This window comes from Corvus kubaryi, unplaced genomic scaffold (genome assembly GCF_017639235.1).
Source record: "Corvus kubaryi isolate FWS band 111438036 unplaced genomic scaffold, C.kubaryi_AGA036_p1.0 137, whole genome shotgun sequence".
Classification (NCBI taxonomy): Eukaryota; Metazoa; Chordata; class Aves; order Passeriformes; family Corvidae; genus Corvus; species Corvus kubaryi.
Genome location: NW_024580671.1, coordinates 1,017,857 through 1,041,031, shown reverse-complemented (window position 1 = coordinate 1,041,031; position 23,175 = coordinate 1,017,857). Strand labels below are relative to the sequence as shown.

The 23,175-nt window shown below is 36.8% G+C and overlaps 1 protein-coding gene across 6 annotated transcripts in view; it reads right to left on the bottom strand.

The window, feature by feature from the left end:
- ATP2B1 (ATPase plasma membrane Ca2+ transporting 1) overlaps positions 1 to 23,175 on the bottom strand; it is a 60,899-nt gene that overhangs the window by 7,964 nt on the left and 29,760 nt on the right. For all 6 annotated transcript variants that reach the window (XM_042017585.1, XM_042017588.1, XM_042017584.1 and 3 more), the window contains exons 3-19: positions 21,526 to 21,723; positions 20,418 to 20,672; positions 20,212 to 20,337; positions 19,706 to 19,849; positions 16,834 to 16,872; positions 16,324 to 16,485; positions 14,760 to 14,974; positions 13,340 to 13,582; positions 10,741 to 10,982; positions 7,961 to 8,198; positions 6,897 to 7,076; positions 6,723 to 6,810; positions 6,321 to 6,427; positions 4,236 to 4,427; positions 3,829 to 4,042; positions 3,485 to 3,696; positions 1,546 to 1,653 (exon numbers count right to left, since the gene is read on the bottom strand). In XM_042017585.1, the coding sequence (XP_041873519.1) occupies positions 1,546 to 1,653; positions 3,485 to 3,696; positions 3,829 to 4,042; positions 4,236 to 4,427; positions 6,321 to 6,427; positions 6,723 to 6,810; positions 6,897 to 7,076; positions 7,961 to 8,198; positions 10,741 to 10,982; positions 13,340 to 13,582; positions 14,760 to 14,974; positions 16,324 to 16,485; positions 16,834 to 16,872; positions 19,706 to 19,849; positions 20,212 to 20,337; positions 20,418 to 20,672; positions 21,526 to 21,723 (2,963 nt within the window). The remainder of the gene's footprint in view (positions 1 to 1,545; positions 1,654 to 3,484; positions 3,697 to 3,828; positions 4,043 to 4,235; positions 4,428 to 6,320; positions 6,428 to 6,722; positions 6,811 to 6,896; positions 7,077 to 7,960; positions 8,199 to 10,740; positions 10,983 to 13,339; positions 13,583 to 14,759; positions 14,975 to 16,323; positions 16,486 to 16,833; positions 16,873 to 19,705; positions 19,850 to 20,211; positions 20,338 to 20,417; positions 20,673 to 21,525; positions 21,724 to 23,175) is intronic.

The window sequence follows — 23,175 nt, the reverse complement described above, 5'->3', positions numbered from 1 at the left end:
AAGTACTGAAGCTACAAAAGCCATCAGTCCTGTAGATTATACTTGTATCTAGAGCTTTTAGAGTTTCATCAGTTTGATGATCATGATGTGTCACCTCACATGGGGCCTCCATCACCTAAAGTACCACAATTAATTCAGAAATACAGAAGAGACATTCATTTATTTTTGACCTGCAAGATAATCAATCTATTTGCAAGGTGAGTGATGTTTCCAAAATTGTATGCATCTCAAGCTGTTACTTTGCTACTTGATGTCTAGCAGTTTATGTATATTAAATTAAACAATAGCTACATGTGGTTAAGGGGGGGTCATCTTTTAATACATTATATCTAGGAGATCCAGATCAATTCCAAGACTGCTTTGCTTGATCATCACAAACCTAGACGACCATTTCTGCAGCTGAGAGGAAAAAAGACTGCTCCAAAAGCAAGATAAACAGCCCTTTATGCTGTAACTGCTACTATGAATGCTCCCAGCTCACCCTTCAGTTTCTATTATTCTCAGAAAATTGAAGCTCTTCAACTTTAATGAGATGCTAGAGCAGCATGAACTGCAGCAGGGAAGCTTTTGCCCTTGCAAGACACTTTGGGTCAAAGGTATTTCAAGCCATCTCGATTCTCTTCTAGGCTGCTTTTAAACCTCAGAGTGACTCTATTTGATTTTTTTAAATAATTAATTTTCCAGAGAACCTTGTTAAAAAGCTTAGTCACTTTTAGAATATATGCCTGTGTAGCTATTTACAACTAAAATTCATCCTACCAATTTGATGGTGAAACATGAAGTGTCTTTTACTTAGTGGAAGGAAAGAAACTGTAATGGAAAACTCTTCATGTGGTATGAAAAGTTTAGACAACTATGTCATTAAATAATAGAAAACTCTGTAGCTCTAAAGTTTCACGTAAATAAGCTCGCTGCTTACAAGCACTGTTGTGCATGCAATAGTAATGACACTCTGGGGGGGGAGGGGGAAGGAAATAAAAGTCCAAATGTAATGGCTTAATAGGTGGGAGGACTTTTCAATTATATCACAATTATGCAAATGAAGATTAAAGAGAAAGTTGGTTTGAGTTTTGCTGAATTTCTTGCTACTCCAGGAGGCTCTTAAATAAAGAAAATACTGGCAAGTTTAACAATTCTGATTTTTCAAGAAAACCATTAAGCGCCAAGTTAAAATATATTTAACATTAGCATGTTCATTGCATCATGTATTCTTACAATGTTTTCTGGTACTCCTATCTGGCTGAAGACATAATTTCATATTTAAAAGGTAACTACAGCTGGTTCTAGTTAAAAATTGCTAAACAAACCAGCCACAGCATCTAGTTATGAAATATAAATAATTGACCAACTCTGAGGAAAGAATATTCACCTAAGGACTTTCTAGCTGTTGAACGAGTCAATTTTAATTAATATTTACTGTTAGGCTCCATATATTCATATAGTCCAGTTGAAAGATCTGAATGCTAAAGATAGTGTATTTGCATTTTCCATTTAAAGTATACTATTGCAAGTAGATATTTGGCATTTTGAAAAATGTTAGTTTACCTGGCCCCAAAGTAGTGTGCCCATGCCCAGGAAAATGGACCACAGCCACTGTTCAATTGAGAGTTCTGAGCAACTGAAAGGCTTTCCACCAAACTGCACAATAACTATCTGTGAAGAACAACACAATTAAACATGCATCAGTGACCTGTTACTAGAAATTTCCCTAATGCTTTAAGATCATGACAGACAGCTCTGCAAGAGGACACAGGATTTCCCGTCTTATTAAGCATACTCTTTCACTGCCTCAGCAGTTTGAGCAAGTTTCCAAACCTAAGCCATAATCTTAAGCTTTTCAGTATTTCAAGAACTACCCATTTATTCTTCAAATGTCACACTCATGAAAACCTGTTGACTCTTTAATTTTGCTTGCAGTGTTTTCCCCTTGATTTTGCAATTACAGCATGTATTCGGTGCTACAAATGTACAGTGATTACTTTTGCTATGAACACCCATCGTGGAACTAAGTCGATTCACAAACTTGTATTAATAGAATTCACAGATCCATAAGACATGAAATATCTCAGAAGTAATTCTACAGGATATTACTATGTATCACATCAGTGTTAAATATCAGACTTTAAATCACCAAGTGTAGTAAACCTTGGGGGAAGGGGGCAGAGATCTCAAAACCTAAATTAAATGAGGTCCTACTGACTTAGCTGTTACAACAAGCTGTATGGGCCCTAATGAGCAAGGTGTCTCTCTGCATGGGAATTATATGCATGAAAGTCTGCCCTGGAGAATCAACAATTCAAAGTAGCAGGGCAGGCATGAAAAGGAGACAGTATTGACCATTAAGTAGGACACCTGCCAGCTGAAAAGGCAAAGAGTATCTCCTGTTATTAACTCAGAATAAAACACTGAAATGACAAATCAGGAGTTGGGAATGCATTCAGTCTGCCAAATTTATAAAGGGAACACAGTGTTGCACAACAATGGTCAATCTGCTGCATATGTAACCCCAAAAACAAGAGTAGCTTTCTGAAGAAGTGTCATCTATAAAAATCTAAACCTGAGAAAGTGCCCTGACTTAATGTGGAGCAGCAGTGCATACATTTCCAATGTCTGAACTGAAATGATTTCCATCAGCTTCATGAATTATCAAGTCTAAGGAGTAGCTTAATGTTTAGGTTATATGTCCCAAATAACTTAATCCAAAATGAAAATGGGTATACTGATTTGTTTGTTATTTCTTCTGATTAATTAAAGCAAAGGCTATTTAGAGAGTGAAAACATTTCTTGTAAATGATTTTCTGTAGATTCAGTTTTAACTTGGTGTTTCTAAACACCAGCATGTGAACCCATCAACGGAAGATAATTTCATTTGCTTTGTTAGCATATACTGAGTTAACTAACTAGCTTTTATGAATTCCCCTACATGCCCCAACAGAATGTCCCTGGGCATCAGTTTTTTTTCACTTAAAACAGCACCTCTACAATATTTAACAGTAGGTATCACTGATTCCTGTGCCAGTAAGGTAAAAACTGATACTTAAATTTCTAAAGCTTATTCATGTCCTAACCTCATTAAAAAAATACAAGAAATTTTACCTTTTCTATAATTGTTTAAATGGACTCTCATTCAGATACACAGGCAAATACTATAAGGAAGATTTAGGGGCAAGGGATGAATGAACAGCTGTCACATATAACGTCTTCATATTTTGCCAAGAGATTAGTAGACTAAGATAAAATTGAAGAACTAGAAAATTCAAAAGGTAACTACAGATACTACATTCCAGCATTACCAATTTTAAAGAGTTCTTACCCGAAAACCCCATCAAGCTGCACTTACAACTAACTTATTGTGTGCTTGACCCTGAAGGTTTTCCACAGTGCAGAAATTAGATCTCTGGTGCTAGCTGATTGGCATTTCCCAGGTAAGCAAGTACATCAGTGTACTAAATGCAGTTCCCCCCCCCTCCAAGAATCTGCTTACCTGCACAACAAACGTCCCCAGCACAATAGAACAGAAGATAGCATTGTTAAAGATTCCTTCAAAAACGTTTCTTTCACCATGAATTTTTCGGGCGTTAATTTCATTAAAAAGCTGCATCATCACGAATGTATTAAATACTATAGTATAATGTTCTGAAGGAGGAGCGTGCAGAGGCGCATTTCTTCCACTATCGATATCAAAAATTTTCTCACCTGTATATAAAAGGCATTTGTGAACAGCTTAATTAGTGTCTTTATACACACACACTACAACAAAAAAATAATTTTAAGATCTCATTTCTCTACAGCATTCAGAATAACTCTGTAAAGCCTCAGTGTTCTTACCAGCAAACAGGAGCGTGAAGACCACTACAAGTTGGTAGAATGCATGACCCAAAATGTTCTTCATCATTGTACGAGAAATCAAAGGTTTGTTTCTACCATAAGGCTTCCTCAGCAGAAGAGCTTCAGTGGGTGGTTCTGTTGCCAGGGCAAGAGAAGCTAATGTGTCCATTATGAGATTTACCCACAGCATCTGCACGGCTTTAAGTGGAGAATCCTATAAAGATAGATACATAAACTCTCCAATAGAAGTGCACAGGATACAGCTATTAAAGGCATTTATTATACAATATTGGCATGTTCTGAAGAGCATTATGTTCTTTGGTACAATTGAACTGGAAGTTTGAACTCAAATCAATCATGACTTTTTAAAACTTTATTAGCTGAACCCATCCCCCACTGGTACGTACTTGTGTTATGCAAGCTCCTGTGAAAGCAACAATTACTGCTACCACATTGACAGTAAGTTGGAACTGAAGAAATTTGGAGATACTGTCATAGACGTTTCGTCCCCACATAACTGCTTTAACAATACTGGTGAAGTTGTCGTCTGTAAGGATAATATCAGAAGCTTCTTTAGCTACGTCCGTTCCAGCAATACCCTGGTAGAAAAGGAAAAACATTACGAAATATAACAGGATGCACTGACTTCTTATGACAAAAGCTATCATGTCCTTAATCAGCATTCACTTGGATGCACCACATCTGAAGGACTCCTTTAATGTAAGCATCTAAAAGCCTACTGAAACAAGTTCTACTTGCAAGTTCTGCTCAAGCATGGGAAAATGTAAACTAGCAAACAAAATTAAGTTGTCTTTAAAATAAAGACCATAATATGAATTTGAGAGTTGACAGTAAAGACATATTAAGTTCTCCCGAAGAAATGTTACTGAACCCTGTTCAAGCTGAAGGCCACCAGATGGTGCAGTACAACAGCTCAGGCTCTGCCCAAATCCATTTGTTGTATGGATTCCAGCAGCAGGCAACACTTGTGCTTGCAACACAGTAGAAAGATAAACATTACCGAAAACCTTTTGCAGAAGGGCATTGGCACTGCACAGTAGAATATGCAATGTCATTGCATAGGCATTGCAATGCAACAAGGCATTCTTAAATTTTAAGCACCTCTAGTCTCCTACAGTATCCAAAGTGTTGTGTTCTGTGTAATGACGCTTGAAGACAGCTACTTCAAAGATTTTCTTTTTCTTTTGGCATTCCAAACCCACTAAATCAGTAGCAAATTTAATAATTCTTATTCTTGATATATTATTTTGTCAAGGAAATGAGTCACCTGCATAGCTATTTGTACACCTTAAAAGGTACCTTTAGATATCATACACTGGGTGGTATATTTTAAGTGCTATTTAGATAAGCAGTTGGAGAAGATAGTTCCTTACACGGATGAACACAGCAACTGCAGGAAACATTTAAAACAGATAAACAAATCTGCCCCTGACAGTGGCAACTACAGCAGGTATACCATACCAGAGCACAGAATACTTGCTAAGACAAGATTGCTATAGTCTAGAAAACATTTCATATGCAGCTGTCAAATTTTTAAATTATGTTTTTGAAGAAAGCTCCTTGAGAATGATGTGAAATCTCTTTCCCATTTTTTCTCTCAGGAGTAGAATCTCACTCAGTGTTTCTTTTTCTGCATGGGGCATAGGAAGAGTGTGGTCTTCATTTTTTCTTTCCCTTCAAATGCTTTAAGGCTACGGTTACCTGCCAAGACCAAAGTGTACCTATTACATTTAAGGCTGAGGAGGAATCCTGTGACAAAAAGAAGCTTGAGGACTCTGTCCTACCGTGTGTCTTGAAAGAAAGCTGAAACCCACATACTTAAGGCATGAGGCCATCCAGTATTAGCACTTTAAAACCAGGACATGGCTTGGCAGCCACGGGAAAGGGTAGCTGAGAAAGCCATGTAATCTAACGAATCATCCAGACAAGGGCAGATCCTACACTGTCATAAAATTCTGTTGCTTCAGTTGTACTTCAGAGGTACTAGATATGGCCTCCAAAGCCATTTTAAACATCAACTGGCAGTCCCTTTCACTATGGTCCCCCTGTACCTATGTATCCTTTAAGGGGAAACAGATGATTAAGCTCATTCCATACTGCATATAAGCTTTGCTCAAAGTCAAAACATAGTATGCTATTTACTGCCTAAAGTGACTTTGTTTTATGTTGAAAATGTTTCAGAAATCTTCAGTATTCTGTTCCAATACTTTGCAACAAGGTTTTGAGTAAAAGATTTTTAATTTGCAAGTAATAGGCAATCTGCATTTTTCAAAGTTTTATTCAATGGTGAATGCCACAAGGACATTCACCATTCATATTTATTTTCCATCAAATAAAAACATTATTAGGTTGGAATCTTGACTTAATTGACACAGTTGTATATAAGCCTCATGAAATAAGGTTCTTTAATCTTAAGTGATTTGATAAGTTATTGATAAAATATTGAAGACTGAAAAAAAAAAAAATCATACCATAGCAAATCCAACATCTGCCTTCTTCAAAGCTGGACCATCGTTAGTACCATCACCAGTTACTGCTACAACTTGCCTCTGGTCAAAGACAGTGCTGTCAATTATACCTAAAATAAAATGCCATAGAAGTGTTACAGTTCTAAATTGAAGCACAGCAAAGACTTAACCTGAAAGAGAAACCCAGTTTTTGTCTTTGTCAGTCATAAAACAAAAACAAACAAACAAAAACAACAGTCACCAAAAAAAGGTCTCATTGGCTCCATTTCTCAAGCAGGAAGAAAAAAATCTGTTGGAAACAACTTCATAGACATTTCTCATGGTTCAGTCCTAATTTTTTTTCCTAGAAGCACAAGAAAAAAAAAAATCTAGCTTTACTTAGAAGCTCAGAGAATTTTTACCTACCTTTTACTAGAGTGTGTTTGTCAGTGGGTGAAGATCTTGCAAGAACACGAAGCTTTGGCCAAATTTTATCTATTCGCTCTTGCTCTATCTGCAGAAAGAACATTGGTTGTATTTCACACAGCTAGGAGACAGAATATCTGTTGATCCACTTGATGACACAGTCAGTATGCTTACCTCTCCTTTTTCATTGCGTATTCTCCTGTTAAAGTCTTTGCCCTCTAAGCACAGGAAGTCTTCACCAGGATTCAGAATACCACATTTTAATGCAATAGCACGAGCAGTGTTGATGTTATCACCAGTGACCATACGTACAGTTATGCCTGCACGTTGACACTTTTTTATTGCATCAGGTACCTGTAAGCAAGAAAAAAACCCCACAGGCTCAGAGACTGTACATTAGTTAAATAAATCTAGACACGTGAGTGAAAGGAATCTTTATGGCTCAGTACAGGATAACTGCTATTTTAAAATAAAAACTGTTGTTATGGAATATTTAAAAAAAAAAATTAAGTAACAGACCACAATTCTTTTCATAAAAGCCACACAACTGGCAATTCTGGCAAGAGGTTTCGTGTCTCTGTTTTGTCAGTTCCCCTCCCTTCTGCAATTTTTCAAATACTGCAGTACTCAAAAATACTACAAAAATCCTCATAACATATTAGACTGTACTGAATACTGGCATTTTATTTATGATTATGTGAAATAAACTACAGCTCATACTCCACTGCTTCACCCATGACCTTTACTGTGAAGTGACAATAGTGCAGATCAGCCCTGATTTCCTCGTACATGGGACATTAAAGCTTTCATTATTGAAAAGCCTTACACCTCAACCACAAGCCAAACTCCTTGCCCTCAGTTCTCAGGTGACAAGCTCACCTTCCTCCATCATTCCCTATGAGAAGCTGGTAAAAAGCACAATGGCTAATCTTATCCAAGCCAAAAGTCCTAATATTTCAAGTGGCAAAAACATAACAAGTTGTTTCATTTGCTGAGACCCTGCATAGTAAGCACCTTAAGTTATTACTTTGTACAGAGCTTCAGTAACACAGCATAAGTGACATTAAGTAGTTTTAATCAGCTTTTATAGCTCCATTAACTTTCCCTTCAAGAAATTAGATTTTCATTTATTAACTATGCTTAAGGCATACAATAGCAGTTCAGCTTCTTGTACTCTGCATGATGAAAAACACGAATCCCATGTAACAGAATCACTGCAGCTTAGCTGGTGACCCTACCTCAGGTCTCACAGGATCTTCAATCCCAACAACAGCAATGCATGTCAGACCAGTAATGATATCATTTTCGTTGTCCCACTCCGGCTCAGGCTCCCCTGCTGGGAAGTCTCTGAATGCTAGGCAGATGGTTCTGAGACCTTCAGAAGCCATTGGCTCAATTACAGTTTTCACAATATCATCACGGTCCCTAGGTCTAAATACCTTTGGTTCTCCATTAGCACTCAGTATTTTGAAGCACCTGGAAAGAAAGGTTTAAAGAGTTATCCAATTTTAACCAGAAGTTCAACCCACTCTTTGGCTTATTAGTGAACTCCAATAAGTTTCTATAACCTTTGTTTTTGCTACACACACACAAAAAGCCAGTAGTGGCATCTCTAAGGTAATCTTCTCCATATACCTTATTTCTTCAGTTGCAAAACATACTTTCTGTAGAAAGTTAGCTGAGCCAGTCATCCTAGGATGAAAGTAATGCCCAATGAATTTCACATACAAACATCCCAGAAGTATCCATTTCTCCATTGTACATAAACAGACTGGTGTCTGCACTGGTTGGGTCAGGCAATCCAGTTTCAAGTTTGACAAAATAATCCCACCTTGTTAACAGCAACAGTCTCAGAACTAAGTACACTTTCAGAACATGCACATGCTGCTTAAACAGCTGCAAGCACTAAACTTGCAGCACAATAAACAAACCTCAAGGACTGCTGCCCTTCAGAACAGAAGGGTTTGCAGCCTTTCCCCTACCCCCTGCAATCGAAGTGCAGAGAATTCAGAGAGGATCTGATATGTGAGACAATGTGAAATATTAAATTAAAACCAGATACTTAAACTGAATAAAATGTTTGTATAAGAGACTAGATGCACCACTGTGCACTCTAGCATTTCAATACAGGCTCTCTTAGTTACGTTTCTTCACGCCAAAGATGCCACTGCTTTCACAGACAGCATATATACTTTACTAATATTGAATATAACACTACAGATGATTTTGAACAAGAAATTTAGTCTTGTTTGTGTGTCCTAGACAAAGTTTTGCCATAAAGTAACACCATTATGCATTAGTTTTACAAATTAGTACTAATACAGCACCAGAAAAAAAATAAAAACATTCATGACTTTTATTAAATATCAAGTTCACACCTTGCAGATCTGCAAAGATGACTACTGTTACAGTAAAGTGTTTAGTGCAAGGACTTAGGGAGTTTCCTAAAAGCTTCCACCTCATACAGAAAATTGAAATGAAGCAGTCCCTTAGAGCTTCAAAATTTATGTCATAACTGAAGTTTGAAGTCCATGTGAATTTTCTGATTCTGGTTATCTGTTCAAATGTCAGCAATCATTAAGGATATCTAGTGTTAGCTGCAATCATAAAGCTTGGTGACAAATTCAAACATTCTAAAATGACTAAGTACATGTAAATAAGTTCTATGCAAAGACTGCATTGAAACACTTCAAATATTTGACATAGTGATACGGAAAAAAAAAAGAAACTGCTCTACTTGCAAAGTTTCTTCTACACTTCTTAGTGACTCATTTATGTCTTATAAATGTTCATGTTTAAGTTTCAGTATTCAAGTGTAGTTATATATGTTATAATAGAGAAGGAGCAGCACAACAGAAAAACCAGGTTACAAGTACTGCATAGGAAGCAGCTTTTGATGGCTAAGTGTTTTCCCTATTCAGTGCATATTCTGAAGTAGTTTCCTATTTGGATTGTATTACAATAATATCCAAGTCAGTCTAGGTTTTCTTGTTCTTTGCCAAATGTCCTTAACATTTATTTTCTTATCTCAGTTATTAAGTCAACCTCATTAATGAGGTTTGCTCAAAAATTTAGCTACACAAAAAAAGTACATATTTTAAGTTCCATACCAAGAAGAACAAGAGCTCTTTAAAGACTGACTTTTTGCTCTCAGCACAAAAGTTGAGGAGAAAGAAGATCTAATCTTTTTTCTTTAGTACATTAGTACTTTCCTAGATAATGATTTGGGGAGCTATTAGCAAGCAAAAAAGTAAGTTAAACTGATGAATATAATCTATGTGCCACTCAGACTAAAACCAGTTCGACAGTAGAACCAAAATGGGTCTGGCTACCAACAGCTGTTCCTAGAGAACATGATGCATACATGTTTGACGTCTCTCCTCACCTAGTTAGGAGTTACCACAGCTGACTTCACACTTATAAAGGTTTGTCCCAGTGGTGCCTAATCACTCACTAAGCCTAATCTCATTGTAATAAATCCTTTATAGATGGGCAGATGGATAAGGAAGCATTTGCTTTGTCACATTAAAACCCCTCAAGTTGCTCGAACATTCAAGTTCAACCTCCTGTTAAAATGATCAACTTGAACAAAAAGTTGCACAGTTTAAGCAGTCACATGCTAAAAGTTATCACTTGTGGAAGGTACAAGCCCTTCCTGGAATTTAGGCATATCAACTGATGGGATTTTACTAGGAGACAGGTGAGCATTTTGACCAACCACACCTAAAAGTAAAATAGTTTAACTCAAGTATGAGACCATCTCTTTTTTTGTGATGGGTAGGGCTGAAGTAAAGTAACTAAAGTGCTGATGGCCCATCTTTCTGTAGAAAGTCAAACAACTGAAGGAGACAAGCTTCGAAGCTGCAATCACAAGGGTAGGACTGCTGCACTTATCTGTGATTAGAGAGACAAGTATTTCACAGATTATGTCGCAATGCTGTTCAGCATGTCAGTCTCCCCATGTGTCACGACATTTAGCCAGACTTAAGAGATGAATTACAATAGTAGTCGTTCTTACTTTTTAAGAACTATCTCAGAGGCACCTTTACTGAATATTCGGAAACTGCCATCAGAGTTTTTTAACACAGTACTCATGGATTTTCTAACAGAGTTGAAGGTGTACACTTTGTACAAATCCTCTTCTGGTATCTCATTTCTTACATCCTGATAATCACGTTTTAAATCCAAGAGCAATCCCAGCAAGGCACATTCAGTTTTATTTCCAACATGACGTGGTAAGCCACCTTCTTTTTCAGGAGGCTGCAAGAAGAATAAGAACCATCACTGATTAGCTTAACTTATAAACCACTGAAGCACAGCACTTAGAAAACAAGGAAGGACAAGCTTAGTTCTGGGGTGGGGAAGTTTCATTTTTTCAGTAATTACTTTATAAATTCCTATGAGTCACGATCCAAAGTCATACCGCTGCTTTTTTAAAGTAACTTCTGTACCTATTTAGGATCTTTCAGTCCTTCGGCAATCACCCATTAAGTTAGTATCAATCCCAACATGACCTTTCTAAAAGGCATTTTCCATTACTTGAAATATTTATCTGATCAATTGAGTGTAGACCCTGAACAATTATTTTGGATTTTAAAAGTACAGATAAGTTCGCATATACTGACTTTAGCAAGCTTAATGGCATTATTTCTGCTAAATTAAAGTATCCTCTCCTGTAATAATTCTTCAATGACTTAGACTATGATCACATCACCTGTTAGCCTTCTTCTGAACAAACTAAGTCTTTAAGCTTCTTAAGTCTCACTACAAGTTCTGTTTCCCAGGCCATGGCCTATTTAACTGAAAAGAGTTCAGAAACAAGTTTCCAACCCTTTAATACCAGAAAAGGTTTCTTATCTCAACAATGTGGGATATGCACATACTGGTCCTAGAAGTAAAGGAGTATTTCTCTCAAAATATTTGAGTTTATTTAGCTATAACACTGCAGGGTTTTTTGCGGCAAAATAGGGACAAGCACTTACTCAAACTGATATGTCTCAGGTGGCTAGAGCTGAACTACATTAATCATAAGACAGTGGTCCATTTTCATTGTTCAGAGCTGCAAGATTTTGAATTTGGCTGCATTGAATACTTGCACTTTCAAAATGTTCCCTTTAACATGCAGTTTAAGATGTCCAGTTCTGGGCTCCCCAGTAGGAGAGATATCAACATCCAGGAGTAAGTACATCCATGGCACACAAAGATAATAGAGACTCAAGCACCTGACATATGAGGAGAAGCTGAAAGGGAAGCCTTTCAGTTAGGAGAAGACAACACTCTGGGAGAGAAGCTTTTAAATGCCTGAATAAGGCAGGTGGGTAGAACAATGGCAAAGACTGTCTAGCCGGACTTCCTAGTGGTGCCCAGTGAGAGGACAACAGGCAATGGATACATACTGAAGCTTTTGAAATTCCATTTTAAGATAAGGAAACACCTATCACTCAAAGGGTGATCAAATACTTGATCAGGCTGCCCAAAGGTTGCAAAGGCTCCATACTTCTTGATTCTGAAGCCTGAGTACACATAGTACAGAGCAACGTGCTCTGGACGACCCTGCTTTGATCAGGAGGAGTGGATCAGAGGTTCTCTCAAGAGAAGCCCTCTCTGATTCTGTAAAGCAGACTAACTCTACTGCAGTGGACATAATTCAATTAAAATTGTAGTAATAAGGGACTTGGTCAGTTTACATGCAGCTACCTTTTTCTTGATATAGAAAGAGCTTTAGAAAATACACTGTGAACCTCCTCGCACACTGTAACTCATTAGAGTATTTCCATCTTGTTTCAGAGAAATCAAACTTTATGTGCCGCCTCAAGTACTGCTATTGTGGAAATTCTTGCAGAGGTACCATTTTTATTGGCTGATAAGTAGCTTTTGAACTGAGTTTTCACTGCTATTTGTGTACAAAGCATCCATAGTGGAGGCTTCTACAAAACCTTGAAATGCTAATTCATTTACTAAATCCTACTTATTATTTTTACTGCCTTAAAGAATGAAAGTTATACAACATGTTGGAATAACTACAGCAAGGAAGCTATATTTAGAATTTTAAAAAATAACGCACAAAAAATGTTAAATAATCCACTATTTTAAATGATTAACAGTTCATTATTCTTTTTATTTCAAAATATTTTGCAAGCTTCAAACAAGATTTTAGCAAATATGTTACAATTCTAAAGCTTACAAACTTATACAACAGCATCTGGAATAAAAATCCTTTAAAATCCTTACCTGTACTTACATTTTTTCATTATATTCTATTTAGTGTACTACTGTTAAATATTTATTGTTTAATGTTTATTTTCAAGTAGCTCTTAAAGCCAGCCAAGACACTCTCTAAGTGGGGTAAACAGCCTCACTTACAAAAACAAACAACTGTGAACTCAAAAGGAAATTATCTTGAGATTGTATCTTTGAATTATCAGTTCTAATTGAAATAAGCTATTTTTTCCATTGAGTTTCAAATGAATGGTTGAGCAATTTAGAGCAGGTACGAAATACTTTACGCTGCATTGTGCCACACATTTACACTGAAACTGCTATGTGGCTATCAGACAATTTGCATCTTTTGAGGAAGTTTTTCAGTTATCTTGATTGGAATGAAGAAATCCACTCACCAGTATTTTGGAAGTATAAGCACAATTAACAGAAATTCCTGTCACAAGATAAGCCATAGTTTTCTCTGGAATAGCTTCTGGTTCTGGAATTTTTTTATAATGTTTTTCATTGATGTAGGCTTGGACCACTGTCATTCTGTTCATAGTCAATGTTCCCGTTTTATCTGAGCAAATAGCTGTTGCATTGCCCATAGTTTCACATGCATCCAGATGTCTCACCAAGTTGTTATCTTTCATCATTTTCTAAGGAAATAAAAGCAGTTAACAGCAATCCATGACCATTACTTCAGAAATTCTCATTTATGGAGTCCAGTCTTACACAGCAGTTTCAGAAAATACTCAGTCATGAAGTCATCTGGCATATTGCAGAGGAAGAACTTGCAGCTGCCACTTTCAGTATAGATTCCCTTAAGTCTATTAAATTGCTGTCAACTTAATTTTGAACAAGGTACATAAATACAGCCTGAATCTCCTGAAACTGCATGTCACACTGACTACCGATACTATTCAGACTGTTAGGACCAAACAGTTTATGGTGATATTTAGAAATGGAGGAGAGGTAAGGTTTGAGCTTTACCAGACACAAGTTCAGAAAATTTTTATGCTTACAAGAAAAGTCTAACACAGCTTATCTGATCTATCTGACAATCAGATAATACAGATTTCAAAGATCCTAGATTCAGACTTATCAAATACCAACTGGAAGCCTAATGTTTCAACTAAAATACACGCGTTTCATAGGTTAAATATCACTTTAAATTCTTTTCTTAACAGACTTGTATAGTATTTTCACCTCTAAGAGGAAGATGAAGTTCAAATAATACCACCATAAGGCCACTCCTAGTAAGTGCTGTAAGTTAAGAATTTAGAACACAGCCTAAGCATCCATTGCCTTTACAATTCGATTTTAGATAAATAATCAGTCTCAGCATGATGAAGCAGTAAGAAAATTAAGAACACAAAGAGCTTAAGTTAAAAAACATACTGTGTAATAAACAGAAAGCTAAATGTTTTACACTATCCAGTCTTCAAAAAAACAATCTGGAAGCTTTCGTAGCAGTTGCTTAACACATCAGCTAGGTAGAAGTTCAGATTTACAGAGGCATTTGTTATTTACAAACTCTAAGACATCTATTTATTGCAAACAAATAGTACAATGCTACATACTGAACCCATTCATCTTTAGTTGGTGACAATAGGCAGGCAGTGCTCACTGTTCTTGTTAGTGTGAATTCATTCAAAGATGAAGAAAAGTACTACAGGAGAATTCTCATGCAGCTCACGGAAACATGAAAAGCTTCTTTCCAGTCTGTTATTTATATATGTATATATCTGTGATGCAGCATAACTCAGTTTGCATTAAACAGGTGATCAATACACCCACCTGCCTTTAAAATCTACTTGCCCTCTACACACTTACCTTAACAGAGTAAGCCAGAGATATAGTGACTGCAAGTGGAAGACCTTCTGGTACTGCCACCACCAAGACTGTAACTCCAATAATGAAGAACTTCACAAAATACTGAATATAAATTGGGGTACATTCAGCAAGCCATGGTCTCTTCTGAACCCAGAATGTATCAATTACAAAGTATAACACAAGGATAATGACCGTGATTGCAGACATCAACAAACCTTGTTAAAAAGAGAATAAACAGTTTTAAGAAATTATCTCGAATATTTGGCAATACAGACTGGGGATACATGCAGATACTTCTGCCATTATAGAAGATAGTTTAGAACTAAGGTTTTAAACAGGCAAATCGAAACATTGAGGTAGTTCTCAGAGGTGTTCCAGGCTCCAATGCAAGTATTTCCTCATGCATTTCACCTAGAAATTTCCAGAAATCTTTTTTTCTTCAATTCAATTGAAAAGCATAGAGTTAATTAGTAACAGGACAGACCAATAGGTAAAGTCAATTGACTAAGCAGAGTAAGAAGTGAAAAAATTCAGGAGTCCTTCACCAGTTTTATGCTGACTGATTCAGTAGAGTGCTTCAGTGCAGTCGCAAAGCAGAGGGACAGGAAAATAAATGCATGAAGTAGATGAGTATTAAAGCTGTGTGGGGAACTGCAATGGGTCAAAAGGTACATAAAGGAAAGCAAGACCTCTTGGAAGATATGGGGAAAAAAATAATGTTTGACAAGGAGAGTACTTTACAGTAAACATATAATGGAATTTGTTAATCTCACTGAAAAATTACCGCTGCCATACACAAGTGCAGAGTGCTACAGCTAAAAGTTCAATTGCTCCGTTTCAGGCTGTAACTGTCTAATGATGCAAATGCTAAAGCCAGCCCTTCTTGAGCTGTGGGGGCTGGGCTCCAAATCTTCCTGAAATTCTTCCAGCCTGAATCTTTCATCAATTTTACATGGACCAAAATAAATCCTGAAATATTTGAATTAAACCACTACACACTAGATAATATAGCCTAAAATTTACACTGAACTTCATTGCTGTTTTAGTCTACTTTCAACCTACCAAATATTTTGACAAAGCAGCTGAAAATTAGCTGATAGAAATGTAGGAAGTCAATAAAAATGTTACATATCAGCAAGGCACATGTTAAGTGGAAAATTCTAAGCCTCTGAAAGTACTAGAGATAACCTGGTGAACAGTACCACATTTTCCAAACTTCACTCAACTTACGGTTCTCTTGGTACGTTGCTAAATACTATATCTGACCTAAAAAGGTCTTTTGTAACAGTTGTCAAATGTTATGAAGCTGGAATTTCCTCTCCTAGAAGGTGACACTTGAAAGCCTAAATCTATTTAAATTAAGGAAAAATAAAAGCCATCCACATGACATAGCCTGAGAGGCCATCAGCATACTCAGGCACAATAGCATACTTGCATGCATTAGGATTTTGCACTTAAGTAGTCAGCCTTGAGTGGTTTGATAATTTTATGTCCTTGCAAACTATGCATGTTCCAACATTTTTTAACATGACATCAGCATAAGGAGAGTACTGAGACATTGTACCTGCTTTGCCAATCTGAACTGCGAGCTTTGTGAGTTTGCCTTGGAGAACTGACTTTTCCTTCTTTGGCAAGTTTGCTTTCTTCTTGTCTTTCTCATCTCCATCTCCACCATCCTCACTCTTCAGTGGCTGCATTTCCATGGCTGCACCATCCTGAGCTTTAGCTAGAAATTAAGATCAAAAAAAAGTTTAGTCATTGGTGAGTCTCACAAATCAAGGATACCTAAAGAGCTTAATACCCAGCTCCACTAAATATAATAGTACTGAATATTGTCTTGTATCCAAAGAGGCCATATTGCACATGAATATTTAAAGAAGTGTATTGTGTATAGGTGCTTGAATACCAGGTTCAGTGAAGCATTTGCTTTGGGCAGATTCACTTATGCCATCTTTACCATAAGCACTCTGGATCTAAGGATTCAATATGCATTTTTATAGGAAAGTCTGTATTCATCACCTACGCTCTTAGAAAACAGAGACTTGCAAGAAAGAGTCAGAGCACCTGCACTTACCTTTGTTACGGTTTTCAACAGCTCCATCTTGCTTTTTACCTGTCAGAGAGGGGAACAAGTTGTGTTTTAAGCTGGCTGTGCAGAATTCATTATTTTATATATGTTTTTATATAATGACTACATTACTCTGCCAAAACAAGAAACTGCATTAAAAAAAAAGTAAAATGTGTAAGTCAGCTCACAGAAAGAGCTCACGTCACTTTTTGGACTTTAGTTTTCCCATACAACACAGCTGCAGTGTTAATCTACCATGGTTAAGTTTGTACAAATTACTGATACTGACACTTATGCCTTGTGAGGAAAGCGTTACAAAAGACACATCTTTCTAGGAAAGATATTTGTGCCAAGTGATTCTGGTGGCCTCCACCTTGCTCTGTTCTTCCAATATGTGCACTAGTATCTGACTACCTCTGTAAATAAACTGCAGGATCTCACTTTGGGAATCAGTGCTTTTGTACAACATTGCAGAAGCCACTGTAGTATAAAATATTCATAAATCCACAGCAAAGCTTAGCAGAGGTACAGCACTGGATTACTGGATCTATGCTAACCCTATTTACACAAACATAAGCATAATCTCTAGGCGACATACCATATATCACTGAGAGAACAGCTCAAGTTCATATAAAATATCACTCCTACCTGTGTTCAGAAATGGAGTTCAACAAGAGATCATAAAGAAGGACAGTGAAATAATGAAAGAATTTAACAAGTGAAATATTAAAGGTAATTAGAAGACCAACACATCATGTGTTGTTTTTTGGGGCTTAGCAAGTGAAAAACTTTACTTCTAAGTAGAGAGAGCAAGGGTTATAATTACTGTTTGTGATAACCTGAAATGAAAGCACAAAATTGAGGAACTTAGAACAAAACCCAGACATTTTCAGTATCACTGGTAATTCACCAAGTCTTTGGCCTTAGGCTATGTAGACTGAAATTTACAAGAGTATTCAGGTAGAAGAAGATCAAATTATCAAGTAGCCTGGTCTGGCATGACACTTAATATGCCCACTACAGTATTGCTGTAGACACAGTCTGATTTCTATACCTAAGATTTCTCCCAGCGTTCTCACAACAGCTGAACAGAAGAAAAAGCATGTTCACTTTCTCCAGAAGATGACACCTCAGACTTCTTAAGAACTCACCATTGTTTCCTAATCTTGTACTTGTTTTCCCCTAGTTCCCCTCTTCCTCTTACAAGAGTGAAGTTCTACATTTGAGTTACTTGTAACTCCTTGTACATACATTTGCTTTCACTCTGAACCAGGCCGTACATAGCCAGCTAAATATAGTCCCTTTAATCTCCTTAACATTCACAGAGAAGGTAATTTAGTTTAACCTGAGTTTTATCACGGAGAATCTTATTAGGCACCTAACCTAAGGGAAAGAGGAAGCTGTCTATCTTGGGAGACAAAAAAAAACCCCACAAGTGTTTGGGTCCTAGGATACATCAAAACACTACTTGTCAAAGAGACTTCTGCTTTTACTATTCAATAAACACTGGCAGAGTATTAATAAAAGCTATAGTCCTCTCCATATCTCCCGTAGCAGCTGGTACTGTTGTTTGTTTCCTTCTCCTTCCTCTGTATGGGGAAGAGCACAGGATGCCAACTGTTTCACACTAATGCCTGCAAGCACTGCAGGTCAGCTTTTACTCTTCATTATCACACTTGCGCTTGAAACTAACTTAGAATTTTCAATTCTTCTTGTAACACTTTTTCTAACTTGTGAAGAAACTCACTACTTTTTTTCAAGTTTCAAGAAGGGTCAGAATTGTAAAGTATTTGTGGATTAGGACAAGACAAAAAAAACTTTAGTCCCAATTCCTGCACAGAGCACACATTTTAACAATTGCCTGTTGAGTTTGAAGGGTCCTGAGATCTTTAAACACATTTCTGTATGAATTTTCCATTATTGTCTCATATCTCTCTGATAAAAAATAGTATACTTTGGTTTATATTTATTTTTTTGGTTCTAGTGCCAAGAAGCCGCAGACTCAGTTCCATCCAGAAGACTTCATGACTGTTTCATGAAAAATTTTCACCATGAAGTTCAGTCCTGAACATGCCTTGTGAGCGCTAGTACCAAAACATTACTGCATAACATTTCTAAGCTTTGATTCTCAGGATAAAGGCTAAGGTTAGATAAGTGACCTTATAATAAGGAAGACAGCCCATTTCACTCTTCACAGAAGGGCTCCAAAATATGCTCAGTTACAAGCCTCTCATCCTTCCAAAAATAAAGATTACATGAAAGTGCCACTAGGAATTTGCCTTGCATATATCTCTGAGCATTTAAAATTTCTACTCTGAAGAAAAGAAATGGCAGAAGAAGCTGTGTGCTCATTTTTTAACATCAGTCAGATATGTCTAAGTTACCCACAAGCTCAGCAGTATGAAAGACCTAAGCTTCTCACCTTCAGGTGTTATGGAAAAACTCCCTATAAGGGGCATTTTCTATCTGTCAAATGCAGAACTAGATACTTATTAGGTTGAGCTACATAACTTGTTTTCCATAAACAAGTATTTGCTATTAGGCATCAGTGCACCTTGAAGTTACACAAGATTACAGTTTTAACTATTTATACATGGTATGTATGGCTGGTTAGGAATTGCAAACTTTCCAAACTCTGATTGATCAATGAGATCTGAAGTTTAATTAAATTCCATGTGACAAAAGTTAGTAGTAGTGGTGCACACTCAGGTCACTGGACCTGCATTGGTTTTTTTTCCTGTGAAACCTACAGAAGGTATGAGTTTTATAAAAAGATTTCTGGCTTTGGATGACTGGAACATGCCTTTATCCAGTACCATTCAAAAGTTCACCACCATCCCCACTCGCCCACCAAGGTATTCAAGATTATTATGCCTACTTTTCTTTTCCTTCTTTTCTTTTTCCTTCTCCTTCTCCTCTTCATCTCCTCCAGCCCCAAGTAAGGTAAAGATGATTCCAGTCTGAGAGTTCACACCTACAGCAGTAACCACCATTCTTCCAGAGCCTTCCATCACATGTGTACCTGAAAGATTGAATCCGGTTTTCCACTGAGACTTGAGCAGTTATATGGCAGAGCACGCAAGGAAATAAGTTTCCAAACTTGACATTGATGAAACCTTGAGATGTGTATATGTACATGTGCTCCCCTAAAGCTTTAGCTGCCAAAGCTATTTGGAAAGTAAACCCATAAGCAACTACACAAAAGACAGTTTTATGGGTCTGATCACTCCAACAAAGTTTTGTACTTGTTGTACTGGTTTGGGATACTTTTAGGAGTCAACCTAGACAAAAAAACAATTTGCTAGTTTTAACCTCAGAATTTTAAATAATCAGCCTACTTCAGAAACAAACTACCTTATTGAAAAATTGACAAACACTACACACCTGACAGCAGCATAGGATCTCTGTCCAGAGATTTCTTAACGTGGTCAGATTCCCCAGTCAGTGAGCTTTCATCAATTTTGAGGTCATTCCCTTGAATGAGTACACCATCAGCCGGTAAAAGGTCACCTACGAGAGATCACTGGGTATGTTGACTGCAGTTCCTTTTTTAAAAATAAAAGAAAGTTCAACTTTAAAAATATGTTTACCATATTTCACTTGTGCAATATCTCCAACAATTATGTCAGCTACTGGTATTTGGATGACTTGGCCACCTCTGATGACTGTGAATTTCTGTTCTTGTTCAATACGGCTCTGCAATCCCCGAAATTGTTTCTCTTTACTCCAGTCATTGAAAGCTGTTACTAATACCACACAAACTACAGATAGGAGGATTGCTGCTCCTTCAATCCAACCTGCTTCAGATTCCTCCTCTTCTTCACCAACATTTACTGATCCACATACTGCAGAAAACAGGTTATAGATTTAAGAAAGTTCACAAAGATATTTCAACAATGAAAAGTTTTAGCAAACAGAAAAAACTAATAGTTGCTAAACACTTTCCATGCTACCCTTCTTTGCAATTTTACCTTCATTTTCTATAAGGGTAGCACACAAAGAAGCTAAAGAACCTGAAAGCTAGAGCAACTTGAGGAAGTTAAACCACCCTGCTTATCTGAACACATAAGAAGTTGATATAGAGAAAGTTACCTGTCCTTATTTTGTTAAATGATGGCATAAGAATGCCAGACTGGTTAACAACCTTCTGCTTTCTCAACATATCCCACTTTACGTTTGTCTTAGCAAGCCAGACGCTATTGCAAAAATTCAGTTAAATGAAGGCCCAATCCCTCTATTTTTTGTTTAGAGTATAAACATAGCTTCATTTCTTAAATTAGAAAGTTACCAGTGTCATATTGCAAATCAAGGAAAATTTAAGGACTTGCTGACTCCACAAAGAAAGCCCATGACTTCAAATTATAAATTGCTTAAATATTTGAGGCAAAGCTAAAAAAAAAAAAAAAACAAACCACTTGCACAGAGACTGGATTTCAAACAAGTCCCCTTGTTCCTCCTGCTTGCAATTTACCTTTGGCATTATTTTGGTCAGAATAATACCAGATCATGACCAAGGAAATCTCATGTTGCCCTTTTAAGGCAAGCTAGAGTTTTAATAATGTGCTCTCAATAAGGAACAATAAGCTGCTTTTCCACTGACTTACTGTCTCCCATCAGATTTACAGTATAGACATGTTGAACCAGGAAAGTCAGTAGTATAATAAAGGTAGATACCTACTTTTTAAGAAGTTTACTTACATGATTCATTTCCTCCTGGAGGCTGGTAAAAAGAAAGGCCCAAGGATACTACGGCTGCAATTTCTAATATAATTAGTGTAACGTCCTGTAGTGCTTCCCATACTAACTGAAGAAATGTTTTTGGCTTTTTAGGAGGTATAAAGTTTTTCCCAAAAACTGCTTCTCTCCTTTCTATATCTGCTGGATTTCCACTTAAACCTATTTAACAATAAGACAACGTTAGTGACACTTACATACATTTCACCCTCACATTAGAAGTGACTGAGGTTTCCCACTCATGGAATCAAGTCCCACTCCATATTTCAGTAACAATACCAAAAAGCCATATCTCAAATGTAATAACATAAGTAATATCCTTAAATCAGAATCACTATAGAATGCCAGCTATATTTTATAATTCTCACCTTGCCAAAATAAAGCTGATGGTCTACCTGCTTAATATGTCACTTAATATGACATAGGAACAGAGTAATAATAACACACATACCTTCGTTCAAAGTAAACAAGTTTGCAAGACAAGATCATTAGTAGAGTTACTACTATTGAGACTGAGTAGCACCATAAAGCTTTAGCAAGACCACAGCCCATGAAGGCAGCTCTGGTTCCCAGTGTAGGGATTCTGTATTCAGAGACAACATCCTAGGATCCTAAAAGTAATGTAATATTTATAATGAGATATTTATTATAATTAATAATGTAACTATTATAATTATTATATTTCCATATTAATTTTTATATAAAGTACTATTAAAAGTTGTTGAAGCTCTGCAGGCATCATGTGGAAAGATGCTGCTTCCACCTGGATTGGTGGTAGTTATTTGCTCTTCTGAAGCTTCACTTTCTATCTCCTCTCACACAGAGAGAAGCCCATGTTTAGAACTATGCAGGGTCTGTCACCTCAGTTTTGTATCTATCTTTTTTCTTATATGGCATATTTGAGTCCTCCTCTGTCTCAATTCTTGTACCATCCTTAAGGGAAACAAGGCAGACAAGAGTGAGGGGTCTACACCAAAGGCTACTGCATGTTTCAAGAACTTGCCAAGATCTTAAAAATAAAGGAATACCAAGTATTTTCAGTGCAAGGTCATGCACTCAAGGTCTTCTGTGAGCACACCTCCTGTTTATTCCTCTGAAAGTTTCCAGTTAACTAACCCACCATTCAGAATTAAGCTACTAGCTCATTTTTCAAAGCAAAATTGCCAAACTTCAAGGCATCTTCAGAGCAAAGGTCTGGATACTTCAACCATATTGCCCAAGGTTGTGATCAACCCCTGCTTAAAGACAACTATTTTCTTAGTTGAAATTTTTTTAGTAGCTAACCCAACTGCTTAGTGATAAAGGCATTGCAAACATACTAGGTAATAAATACGAACAGCAGTCACTGCAGCTGGCTTTAATAACAAGGGAGCTATTTAACACCTCTAACAGACATTTCCTAGAATCATCACATATTTCAAGACACTTTGAAAAGACTACTGAACTGCAAAGCTCAATTTTATATGCTAACAACTGCTATATAATCACGTAACTGAAAAGCAAATTATGAGCAGATCTTTTCAAAAGTGAAACAAATTAAACATACTCTGTGTATATAATGAATTACATTTATTCTAACACTCTTCAATTCACCTTGAATTCATGTTTAATACA